At 34.0% G+C, this 13,648-nt stretch overlaps 1 protein-coding gene across 26 annotated transcripts in view; it reads right to left on the bottom strand.

The window, feature by feature from the left end:
- Positions 1-13,648, bottom strand: part of LOC105835668 (ankyrin-3) — a 111,065-nt gene that overhangs the window by 32,841 nt on the left and 64,576 nt on the right. For 19 of the 26 annotated variants that reach the window (XR_004964263.1, XR_004964264.1, XR_004964261.1 and 16 more), the window contains 13 exons: positions 11,543-11,563; positions 8,489-8,713; positions 7,984-8,144; positions 7,282-7,493; positions 6,841-7,045; positions 6,236-6,250; positions 5,126-5,315; positions 4,878-5,013; positions 4,446-4,776; positions 4,146-4,349; positions 2,838-3,079; positions 2,476-2,518; positions 1,844-2,071 (listed from right to left, as the gene is read on the bottom strand). Coding sequence is in view for 22 of the 26 variants with exons in the window: in XM_036290586.1 (XP_036146479.1) it covers positions 1,844-2,071; positions 2,476-2,518; positions 2,838-3,079; positions 4,146-4,349; positions 4,446-4,776; positions 4,878-5,013; positions 5,126-5,315; positions 6,236-6,250; positions 6,841-7,045; positions 7,282-7,493; positions 7,984-8,144; positions 8,489-8,713; positions 11,543-11,563 (2,213 nt within the window). In the remaining 4 variants the exon portion in view is untranslated. Of the gene's footprint in view, positions 1-1,843; positions 2,072-2,475; positions 2,519-2,837; positions 3,080-3,456; positions 3,802-4,145; positions 4,350-4,445; positions 4,777-4,877; positions 5,014-5,125; positions 5,316-6,235; positions 6,251-6,840; positions 7,046-7,281; positions 7,494-7,983; positions 8,145-8,488; positions 8,714-11,542; positions 11,564-12,615; positions 12,694-13,648 lie in introns of those variants that run through there. The other 7 variants (XM_036290605.1, XM_036290590.1, XM_036290595.1 and 4 more) reach the window with 7 other exon arrangements.

Below are 13,648 nucleotides of genomic sequence, written 5' to 3'. Positions count from 1 at the left end.
TCTTTGATTGCTCTTTTGATTTGAACTGCGGTTAGACTGTAATAGTGTGATTTGTGCGTGGAGTGTATGTGCTGTGGAGCAGCCATCTTCTCACTATATCGTTATATACGCAAGGCAAGTGCGATTCAAGAAGGAGAAGTACAATTGCTACCAACAATCATTACGTGGTGCAATATAAATATTTCGACTTTTATAATAAACTGCATTGAAACGTTTTCAGTAGCTTGCAACTTCGAAATGTTTCTCTGTGAGAGTATTTCGATTAGTATAACATTAACTATGAAACGAATGCTGGAGATACCAAAATAAAGCTGTTAGGAAATATAGACAACAGTAGTGTATTCAGCTTCACAAAGAACTCTTGATTACTGTTTTAAGTGAGAACATCAACAATTGTTATTAGTGATGACTTTAGTAATTTTTAATCTATCAACTATAGACAAACGAAACGATATCTGATGGCCTATGCGACAACGTCTAGTGAACTTTTCTAATGACAGCTGCTCCGTGCGCGCACACATTGGGCCACACATATTGGCCATTCATGCAACGCCAAATAATTGCAGCGAAACCTTGCTGAAACAAATTAATTTAAAAGTGTTCGCGGAGTATTAAGGATATTAGTGGGGATGATTAAATGAGGTATAAAAATTGTTGTATAATATATAAGTAATAGCTGCTTGAGATAGGCCGTAATAAAATAATTCGTTATATATTAAAGTAAAGCAAGCTGGTAAAAAATTCCGAAGAAATCCGCATTGGCTTCCAGAACCTGTGAGTCGACGGCATAGAAACAAATGTTTAATGCTCGTACGTTATTTGCACTCTGCAAAACGTACTGTGTACTTTATAAGCTTTGACAAATTTTATGCATTGACGTGAATCGTGTCCAGAATCATTATGTCATAATAATAATAATAATAATAATAATAATAATAATAATAATAATAATAATAATAATAATAATAATAATAATAATAATACATAGATCCGGATTTAGCGAGCATCCGACTCCCTCGCACGCAGCGATTCTCTGCGCGCGATACGAGATCGTGCACGAACATCCGGATCCTAATAGTAACAATATTTTTTATTCATGTATTAGCGTTTATTCGACCGCAACGTTTCGCTGAAATAAGATCGTGCACATTGTTGATTTTATTAATACTTACGTAAAAATTAAAGCTTGCTTCATAAACGACGATAATAAGTCATAAGTGAAAATTCAATGTACAAAATAGATTAGCATTGAAATATATCTACTTAGAAACTACGTTATTGGCATATAGCTTCCACATCCCAATATAATGAAATAAGTAATATTACGTATGTGCATTTGTTATGACGTAACTGCATAACGGTGACAATTACAAATTTTACAAATGAAGAAATAACCGTCTATAAGAATATATAAGAAAATTTATCGAAAAATAGTAGAGAGGAGACAATAATGCCAAACGCACAAATAAATGTATAAAGCTATTCGAGGAATATAATTGTACATCTCGTGCATTGCTTGAAAATTTTTTAAGCAAATACATTTCATAACTATGAACACGATATCACTAGAGGAAAGGTATCTTCTAGCGAGGTCTATAGCGAGTATGACGAAACACAGTTCGTCGACGGATGGTTAATACGAGTAAGTCGATCCCCTAGGATCAAGCGTGCGCCCGCAGCATTAATCCAATCATGCTGCTGAATTTTAAACATATGTATATATAAATGCGTGATCCCGCATTTGGTGACATAGCTCCGCTAAATTTGATTAACGGCTGCCGATTCTTTGCCAGTAGTAGTAAGCACGGCCCCTCAACCCACCATTCATTTCAAGCTTACTTACCAGAGACTATCTTGTTGGCATCGGCGATCGCTTTCTGGCGTATTTTCTCCGGATCATCCAGTTCGTCGCGCGACTTTTTGCTCATCGTGTCGGTCGTGTGGCATTTGTGCTCAAGGTAATCAGCCATCATGTCGCCGAGCTCTTTCTCGTCGCTCGCGTATTTGTCTTTGATGGGGGTCGAGGTTCCGTTGAATACAGTGCCGTTTGTGATTGTGATGTGCTCTTTGGCTGTGAAGTGCAGAAAATGCGTAAACAAAGAGACACAGGGAGATAACACGAGCTGATGTGAGACGTTGCATGACGAATATACATGACGAATATACGTGATCGCATTAAAATTGCCCGGCAAGCGTTGACTAACACGTTTTCTAAGTAAGCACGAGTAAAAGTGTTCGTTTCTGTGTATTTGACACATCTAAATAACACGCGTTGTGGCGTAACGTGCATCATTCATTCAAGTATTGTGAGCCGTGATGTCACATTTTCAATTGCAGTATGTATTGTATGTATATAATAAAAATCAAAATATAATATTGTTTCATTTCTGATAAACTGTATATGTAATATTAAAACGCAATGCAAGAGCGAGTAATAATAAGATTAAGTTTATTAGTTATTACTATTATACTTACGTTTATCGCGTGTGATACTGAGATCCTCGATCGATTCAGAATCCTGGAACAAAGAGAGAATTGCGTTTTATCTTAGCGATTATAAGAATCCCACGCTTATGGAGAAGTAGTTATTTGAGTAAATTACTGTTATGTGTATAAGCCTTTTAACTGTTGTAGCATACATAAAAGAGTTGTTACAAGATATAAAGTGAACGGATAGTATCTTCTTCAATTACGTTCAATAACAGCGTTCGCTAAGTAACAATAATAAGGTCAAGCGATAAAATAGAATCTTTTGTTAATGATGATTTGTTTTCGTCGTGGCAATTTACATTACAATTATGCATGTAGATTCTTCTAGATTTGCATAAAATACGCACCTTCATTCTATCAGGCTCTTCATAATCAGGGTCCATCTTAGGATCCATAGTTGCATCACGGCGAAGTGACGTGTTTCTCGACGGCCCTAATTCTTCCTTTAGCGAATCAAATCCCGGCTGATCCAGTCTTACTCTCGCCACAGCTTTTTCAACGTCGTCTGTGACTAACTCAACATTGAAGATACATTTGTTCACTATATCTTCTCGTCCAATTTTATTGAGAGCCTTTTCTAACGTGTTTCCTATAAATAAAGGACAACACGTAATATATTTCAATCATTCAATATAAATGTTACATAACAATGCACAATTTAACATATTATAAATATTTACTATATCGTTTTTATTGTAACACATTTAATGTTTTAAACTGTTTTATACATATTTTAAATATCACGAGTGTTAACAAATTTTAAAAACAAACATATATAAGATTTTTTTATCTGAACTTCTTGAACAATTCATCTTTTTGCTTTTTTCTTCAACAGGAGAGGAAAAGAACAAAAAATAAATCATGTAAAAAGTGTAGTTAAAAAACAGGCTTATTATTGATATTCATATCATCAAAATCTATAGCCAATTATATCTTCGTTTGCTCTCTTTTTAATTTTGCACAGACCTGAATGTATTGGACACTGTGGACGTAAACAAGGACATCTCCGAAATATTAACAAGAGTTCACTCGTATAATGATTCTGATTTTTAAATTCCTGATATAAAGTTATAAACATTGTTTTTTTTTCTATTTTTTTGTAGAAACAAATTAACTAAAATCTAAGGAATTTAAAACAGTAGTCTTTAAAAATGTATTACTTCATCGCAAGAATGTCGGAAAAATGTTAAATAATCCCCGTAATACAGATTCAGAGATGCGAATAATTCGGCGATTTGTAAAACCGGTAGAAATAAAGAAACGGTAAAAGGCACTCAGATTTTAATCACTTTCACTGCGCGACTGCTGATCTCGTACTGCGGAATCACGACTGCTTGTTATTTCTGCCGAATGCAGAAACACGTTATGTGCGAGTCAATGCCATTAGCAGGAAAGAACGAGAGGGGAACGAAGCGCGTAGACTTATGTGAGGCATAATAATGTCTAGTGAGATCATCACATATCTACGTTGCTAGGATTCTTCACGTCTGACTCAACTATAGCGCGCGTGTCTAATTAATTGACCTTGCTAAGAAACAGGTTTTTTTAAAGGTTATCAAGGCAGCTACTGCAAACTTTCATTCATCGAAAATTAACACGCAACGCTATTTCGATGATGTAAAGGTAAGTAAATTGTATAATGCAGCATAACTTACCTGTAGCTTTGTTTCCACTGTTCTGCCAGATTTTGAACATGGCGGCAGCTTGTTGTGCGGGTTTGTCAGAGTATTCTTGTTTTATCAGGGCCACGTCGTTGGGTGAGATATTCAACTCTTCTGCTAGTGGCTCCCAATCCTTATCCAATAGATTAGCAATGTCTGTTAGACGGATAGTTGCTCTGTGTATAGCATCTGGTCTACCTAAAAACATGATATTTGATGTGTAAAATAGAAACCTTTGATAAAATATATATTGTGATTAATTTTCATTTTATATATTAGATATTGTTCACGTACTTATTCCGCCATCGCGTAAGAAGCTGTAGTTCTTTGACAATTCCAACAAATCCAGTTCGGAGACTGCGGTATCTGGAGAAATCTTCTCCGGCAGCAAAATATTTAGCGTGCAGATCGGCGTCTGCGGCAATTCACCTCTCGGAACCTTAGGTTCACTCATAAACATGATTCGACCCATCATATCTGCGGCATCCGGATCCTTTATTCTCGCGGTGAACGGGACCCTATTTTCCTTGAAAGCTCTGAATGGCAATTGTAGCTGTTCACCCGTTTTCAGAACGGGTACAAGATTTCCAGAAAATTCCATATATTGCGTTTTTCCTTCGAGAACCTGCAGCATCAAATAAGATTTAATGATGTCTTAAGTAACTGAGGAGTCATACAATAATCGTAAACGCTTTTACAATCTGCATTTTTATTAATGAAAATTACCTCAACGTCTCTACTCTTTGCGACTTCTGTAAAATGTTCCTGATGCTCTAAAGTCTTATCCTCTTTGTCGTCCGTCATACAGAATACACGCAGTCTCGCTTCCAATGGATCTACCCGTTTCGCAAATACTACAAATCTATCATAAAGTAAACATTAAAATAATTGCTTCCTGTATAATTTACATCTGTAATTTGTCACTGACAAATAAATATGAAAATCAACGTCACATTATATCAGTTAAAACGTACTTAGCCATGAAGGGCACATGTGTTGCATGCGTGTAAAGTTCCGTGGCCATTTTTGTGGCCTCGGAAATATTACGGCAGTCCATCAACCAGAAGCGGGCGGAAACTGTGGTGGTGAACGAAACGCAATCTTTCACAAAAGTCAACGGCGTCGAGCCTGTGACGTCCTCCCAGACTGCCCGAGTCTGACCCCCTGAACGACATACATGCCAAGTCCAATAACATTATTAAAATATGTCCGTGTTAGAAATGCACAGGTGACAAAAGTGAAATGTGTGTAGTATACTTTCATACGACCGAAATTAAATACTAGCAATTAACAATTCTCTACAAATCATATGCATAAAAATAATACTAGATATATGAATGACCGATAATTACCAGACCAAAAAAATTTCGCATTTAAAAACGGTCGCTGTAAGTGCGTTGTTAAGTGCTTTTTATCAATGTGTAAGTGTAATATAAAAATAGATACATGACCGATCAAATGATAATGCTTGCAAAATTAAAAGAAAGCACTATATACAAAATGTGTAGAAAGCAATTGTAGGTGTATGGATTTAAGATAAGAATTAAATAACAAAAAAATGACATCGCAAAATATTATTCAATGTGATCATCATTTTATGAAAAAAGTGATTAATGTAACAATATTAAATTAAAAAAAAATGAGATGATAGAAATAATTTTACGTATAATATTTTTTAAAACTAATTTTAAAAGTGTTGTATAGAAATACTTAAAACATATTTTCCATAGATTGTAATTAAAATAAATTTAAATGTGAAATAGTATTCGGTGTATACAGAGTATATGTAATATTGTTATAACGATATAAATTCTTTTAGATTATAAGATTGCGTATTATAGAAGACATTATACAATCCAATATATAGATATGAATATGTGCGTGTGTATGTGGGGGGAGAGGGAGTATATACATACATATATATATATATATATATGTACGTATGTATATATATATTAAGTACAAGGTTCATATAAATCGCGAATTACTAAAGTGATTACCAGAATGTTCTGAAACAAAAACTTGGAAGTTAACAATAGGCTAAGTATAGTAAAATGTTATCTACTTTAATTGATAATCCATACCTAAATGACTCAATCCTAACAATATGCAAGCATTAACAATGAATCACAACAAGATATGTATACAATAATGATACTTAACGAAATGTTTCTATGAGACATGCAGCTACCATCTCCCTTTTAAATCTCTATCCGAAAGTCCTTGGGACACATTTGTCGATGATACGAGGGACGACGAAATCGTTTACAACAAAAACATGACATATTTTTCATTCACATACATAAATCGATTTTTCTCATTCAAGTAAAAATTTCATACTGGAACTCTTTACACACTGGTGCAAGTCACGAATCAATACAAACTGTTTACCATACTAAACATAAACGAGTTGCAAAAGTGCTGCTACCATTTAAGCAATCTTCTCGTGCAATGTATGATACTTGGTTCGCAGTCCCGAGTGACCTGAGAAGAGACGAGTCTACCGATTGCGTTCATGCCTGCTAAACTACAATAAATCGATACCCGTATGAGCAATAACGTAAGTTTGGCAAGAGCGTATATGTACACCAAAGGTGTATATGGCGTATAGTTTTAGTTGTTTATCGGTAAGAGATTCTCCAGTAAGACGGTATGCTGCTCTACAATGTTACGTGCAAGCATATATTACCAGTTATGCTGCACAGGAGTCTCAGAGTCGGCGCATCCCCGGAATACTGGTTGATCATGCCTTTATTCGCCGCCTGTGGTACTGGAATAGTTAAAGTTATCGGCTTATGGAACTTCCTTCGTCTTGGTTCGACGGTAACGATCGGTGACACGGCCACTCTGTTTCCGAGTAACTTAGCCACGAGATCCGCTGGTATAGGATGTGCCTGTAACAATAATTTTATTAAGTATAGAAAGTAATTTGTAAAAAATTCACCTTTAGATAAACTTTTTTATAGATTATTTATTTTTTAAATCAACATTTCAAATTTCTAATTTATTACAAAGAGAGTTACGTAGATAGTTAAGAATTTTGGGAAATTTAAATAGCTAATTTCTTCGTCTATTGTAAATAAATGCATCACATTTAATTGGTGAAGGAAAAAGAAAAAAAAATATATACCTGCAGACCGACTCTGATCTTCTTAGTAAGGGCCGCTTGTGGGAAGACAGCTTGTACTTGTGGTACAGCGGATGACGACACGGTGCCGCCTTCGGGACCAACCGCGTGGACTTCTTGCCGAATGCGAGATACCACCGCGAAATAATGTGGGAAATCTACAGTGAGTATCCTAACGATACGAGACGTCTGGAGATCCTCTAGCTGGCTTAACTCTGAAAAGGTGTATTCGTTAAGGTAACTTCGATATTTATGTCGCGCATGGATAGTTTGCACCGCAGAAATCAGAAAAAATAAAAAGAGTAAAGATAATTTGCTCGCAACTACTCTGTTATATGCCTTTCTTTATGTTATATGAGTATTGTATTGTAATTTTCAGTTGTTTATTGTTTTACACTTATTGTACTTCATTATCATATTAACATGAGTATTTATCGTATTTACCCACTTCTATGAAATGTATAATAAAAAATGCAAGAAATTTTTAAAGTTTTTTCAAATATAAAAAAATTAATATTATTATATATAATATAGATAGTATGCGGGTTTCATTAATTTAGTTAATTTTCTTTAAATATAATAAATAACACTTAATAAATTAAAGTTCCGATAGGTATGGCATAGATATATATCAGAGCTATCCTAACTTTGTTAGTATTTGTTGTATTATTAGAAATCGCGGAAAGGACGTGATTTGAATTGTACCTTCTCCCTCAAAGCTCTCATTAAGCACATCCTGGACAGCCTCCTCGCTGGCTTCCAAAGTGTGCTCACGCCAAGTCTCTCCGTTGTCTGATCGTAGAATCACTATTTCCCGTTCCTTTCCGCGCAGTGACGCGAAATGTGGCACCTCTATGATAACGGGACTGCACACGAAAAATTTTGTAATGTTTTAGAAAAATCTATCGCCAAAAGCAATAGTATAATAAAATCAAGACTAGTAAAGTAATATTTAAGCTGAATTAAGTAAGTTAACACTTAAATTAAGTTAAAGTTACATTTTCATTTTATTATTCAATTTTCATATAATTTTTAACTACCTCTCAAATGCTTTAAATATTATATCAAAAAGTCTTTAGTTAATTTACTTATTATTAGTTCAAAAATTTGTAATAAATGTGTAACACCGCAGGCGATCAAAATAAAAAAATTAAATTATAAAAAAATGTCCAAATGTCCAAATAAAATTATAAAAAAATGTGCAACGTACCCCAGAAATTTTGCACCCACAGGACCCAATTCAAGGATTCGGCTGGCCAACGCTTCTCCCTCCATCAAGGGCGGTGGGTTGGTCAATTTGTCTCTCCTCAGATATCTGCATGTGACGCGCATTGGCATCGCAGCCTTACGCGGTGGAACAATCACGCGGACGCCACTGTGTCTGCATCCGCGCATCGCACCACCTCTCGCATCCACCAAGAAGGAAACCAGGAAACTAAGGAAATTTTGAAGATGTGTTACGTTCGAACTTACACGTCGCGAGGGATCGTCCGAAATATTATATAAAATTGCAATTTAAAAAATTACATTGTATAAGTGGAGGTTGCTTACAAGAGATGCACAGTCAAGGTCTATTTTACCCACAAAATACGTGTGTCCTCGACATTATTTTCACCAAACGCGCGTGCGATATCGTTTCGTCAAGCTGTCAAATTACAATAATTCACGACATGTCGCGAAGAATCGTCCGAAATATTACGAAAAATTACAATTAAAAAATGACGTTATATACGTGGAAATTCCTTAAAAGAGATACACAGCCAAAGTCTATTTTATCCACAAAATACGTGTGTCCCCGATATTATTTTCATCAAACACGCACGTGATATATTCTTTGTCAAGTTAGTTGCAACACAATTTAATTTCCGAATAGAAAGAATTTTTCGTACATTATACGCGTTCTGAAAGATCTCGCAACAGCCGATACAAAAAAATAAAAAAATAAAAAATATGACTTTCAGATGGATTCCTATGACTGTAATAAATGATAAAAAATAAAAAATCGAGCTTGTACACGTTTAATTTTAACATTGATGTCAGTCACAATGCACTGTATAATTCGCTGACGCGAATCAACTGTTACGAAAAGTGCGCAAAGCTAAAAAGCATAATCTTTGAGAAATTGTACTATAAGCGTGATATTCATGATATTCATGAGATTAAGACGATTTCATATTATTATTAAAATTTAGAGACAATGCGTTTCAATCGCGTATTATCAACTGTAACATATATTCTATGTGATAATGACAGTGAGATAATTCGTGCTATATTCTATCGACATTGAATTGTTGTGCGTAAATATATAATTTTTGACTTGATGTAATGTGAATAAGAGATAATAAGATTATACAACAATGAGGTGTATGTGGCAAAATAAGAGATAAATAAAACAGCTATCTATACAAGTCGAATCTGCTTGGACGTTTCTATTATAGATGATAGGCTTTCTGAGATGACAACAAACTACACAAGGTATAGGTGTGTATGTATATATGTATATTATAATGTATGTATGTGTATATATGTGTGGCAAAATAAGAGAAATAAAACGGGCTATGTATGTAAATCAAATCTATGGATCCCCCCTCAGGGTTGCCAAAGTCACTTTTTAAATGTCACTCGTTACCGTTATTCATTAGCGTACAAAGGATTTTTTCGGGAAGAGGTTATTAATTTTGTTAATACACAAATAACCAATTTTTCCCGTTAATAAATAACTTTTTTTGATATTTCTTAGAATATCTCTTTGTTCCTGATTTTAGGTGAAAGAAATATTAGGTTTTGTATAAATTATAACAGGTATATATAAATTGTGTGTGTATAAAATATAAATGATTCAATTTCTTTAATAATTAATTAGATCATCTTTTACTGCGCCTATATATAAAACATTGATAATATGAATAAATATATTAATCTAATTAAAGATCGAAATGTTTACACTATACACATATTCAATTATATATACATTCGAGTTATAATATAAAATAATCGTCATAAAAGAATGTGCAACATTCTGGCAACATTGGTCTCAATTTACGCGATGCTAAAAAGTCGTACAAAATAACGATAAAATTAAATATTCAAATCGTTATCGACAAACTGTAACTGCATTTAACGTTACGAATAAGGAAATGTAATGTCATTACCCATTCGTCTCTGAGAAAAGTAATTGTAACGGTAACGATGTTACAAGTAACGCGTTACTTTCCAACCCTGATTCCTACATGAGGCGTCTGTCGAATAGATGTGATACAGCCGCAAGCGCCAAACTACCGACATCGAAGGCAACGGTATGTCATCTAATAAAGTATGTCATCTAATTTGATTCAAACGAATTGGTTCCATTCGATTGCTCTCAACTACTGTATATTGTAGTTGATGCCAGTGCCGAGAGTCCCACTGATAAAAGCCTGTAAAGTATTCACAGAAGAATTGTGCAATGCACATCGCGCAGCAAACATCAGCTTGGCAAGAACGTGATATTGGTATTCAATTAATGCGACCGTCCGAGTGCAAAATTATTAAAGAATATTTTATTATTAATTTGTTTTTTCCTCTTTCCAAATATTCCCTTTTTAACCCTAATCTTACACCTGGGGTAGAATAAACCCTACTGGTTTTTGTCTTTAGTCTTGGGGTTTGGCTTTAGTCTTAGACTTAGTTTTTTGCTTAGCTTCATGAACTTTTTTCACTGTTTTAAAATTTAAATTGTCCCAAAATAACTTTTGAACATTATTTTTGGGAGTTTGAAGAATGTTAAAAGAACTTTTTTTAGCCAAAATGTTTGATAGTATACGAGTAATAACCATTTAAAGAGGTTGGGGTGTATTACATCCCTTGTGTAGAATACCGAATTATTTGGTAGTGTGTAGGATTAGGGTTAAATTCCATCCAGATTCGTCTATAAACCGCGCTTACGTACGTTTCTGTTGAACAGTTTTAGTTTTAAAAGCATGAAGAATTCGAAATAATTGCAAGACGCATATTACATTCATTATGCATTTTTTCACGGTGTTTTAATGATTTCTCAAGAGATAAAATTTAATCTGTGAATTATTATCTTTCAGCGATTATTAAACGAGCTGTGTTCACTGAGCGACGTATGATGTTTCTAAGAATAATAAAAGTCAGCGACTACAGGGAACTGTGCGACGACAGATATAGGCTGTGTAATAACGGAAGGAGAAGAATAATCGAAAGAAAATCGAGGGGGTATATGTGCACTGCAAAAGCTAAGATTGATGAGAAGATCACTTACTTTCTCCACTGTGGAATTCTGCTAGTAGCGCAAATAAAATAACAGAGAAGATCGGGAACAAAATAAAAACGCGTTAGTATTCATTCGTTCATAAACATGATGATGAGATGAGTATAATAGAAAGATGATATATAACCCTAATGTCAGCACATTTTGACGGAATTTTTATTTGTTAAATCAAATTTATAATCAGAACGATGTATGTCTAATTTTTTTCCTTCTACGTAATTTTTTCTTTTTTTTTCGCTGTTTTCGTAAAATGTGCTCTTGTTCATGATGGTGATTATGATGATGGTGATTGTCGCTGATCACTTTGTAAAGTGCACTCATCACACGCAAACCACTTTTCTATTGTACATGACTACGAGAAATAACAATAATAATTATGTATTATAGTAGAGAGAAAATGAGAGAAAAAAAAACGCAACACACTCACACTCTGCGAAAAAGATACATATGTCGCGGAAGAAACTTAAAGTAAATAACGCTCTCCGAAATCTGTTGCAATAATAATTATACACTGATTCACCATCCTCAATTGTACATAAGAATTTCATTCAATTTAAATCTTTCCCAACTGAGGAATGTGTATCACTTTGAAACTATTGTCAAACTATTTATGTAATTAAAGCAACAGATTCCATCGCGAGTAATCCGCGCGAAGTTCAATTAAAATTAAATATTTAACTTAAATTATATATATGTATGTATATAATTATACATAGGAAGAAAACATCCAGCAGCACAGCTGCAACAGCTTGCAACCTCCTACTTTCTACTATTTAACAATTTGTTGGAAAAACGATTCTTTCTTTTATAAGTATTATAGCATGCGTAACAAACACCTTGTCGTCCTTCTTCAGACAGATAATTATAACTGAATTGTTACTTCTATATGATATAAATAGAACTTTCCCTTTTTTTTTAGGTATTATTAGATACAGATATAGGTTTATTATCGCTAATAATAATTGCATTTTACGTGTTATTCAAAATTTATAAGATTTGCTTTGTTTCACTTATTATAAGTTATGACGGGAAAGAAAGATAACGTAAAGGATATTTTGATGTACCTGTCCCTCCACATTCCTTGTCCCTTCGATGCGGTACTGAGAGCTGCCAGCGAGATGCATAAGGACTCTATGGACTCGCTATTCTCAGAATAAAACCGATTTTGATTATCAAAATCAATAATTTCGTTTATCATGCTCATGCTGTCTCGCTCGTATAAGTAGCACTTTCTGTCACTGCATTTATTTTAAATCATTAGAGAAATGCGCTTTTTTTTTAACGCACAGTGCTACGTGCAAAGAATGTGTCGATCAAGGATTTTGTGTCATTAAATAGACAGACGACAAGATTTTCTAGAGGAGAGTGAAAGAAGAAAATTTTCAATCGTCGCAAACATTTTTCAATTCTGTTTCAAACCATTCGGGCAGTTAGTACAAATCCTCATCAGCGATAAACGAAATTACATTGGTCAAAGAATCGTTCATCCAAGTAAAACGTGTAAAACAGCATGCTAAACATTAAGTAATCGAACTCCGCTACGAACAAGCAGGCTGTAACGAGAACATCAAGCGCTCTGAATGACTGTAAACTATCGCAAGTCCTGTCGTGAACATTAACTAAATTATAGCAAAATTTATTATAAACAATATATTCGTGTTTCAATACTACGTTTGTTACGTGTTACGATTTAACATGATTATTCTATATCAGTCAACTTATGTTTAAAAAGTATTTACATATATTTTAAAAAATGAGCGAACAAGTATATTTCGTGAGCATCAAGATATTCCTAGTAAAATTTTATATACACGCCACGTTAATTTTTTTGTTATAATCGGATAGATTTACACCGAGAGTCTTTTTAGATTTAAAAAAAGTCTTTTTTAGTCCTAAATTAATTTATACCGCGTGTTTCGTAAACATATAATGTAAATTTAAATAATTATGCAAGTATTGCACGCAATTTGAGTAAAATATCATCCATTATAACATATGGATATCAAACACAGATAGGCTATTAACGATTGTACGCTGATAATGGTTACGTTTTCTATTATCTTTAATCCTCGCATAAGAATAAACACAAAATTATTT

This window comes from Monomorium pharaonis, chromosome 8, assembly GCF_013373865.1.
Source record: "Monomorium pharaonis isolate MP-MQ-018 chromosome 8, ASM1337386v2, whole genome shotgun sequence".
In the NCBI taxonomy this organism is placed as follows: Eukaryota; Metazoa; Arthropoda; class Insecta; order Hymenoptera; family Formicidae; genus Monomorium; species Monomorium pharaonis.
Note: the sequence above shows the minus strand (reverse complement) of the source record. Positions and strands in the feature narration are given on the sequence as shown.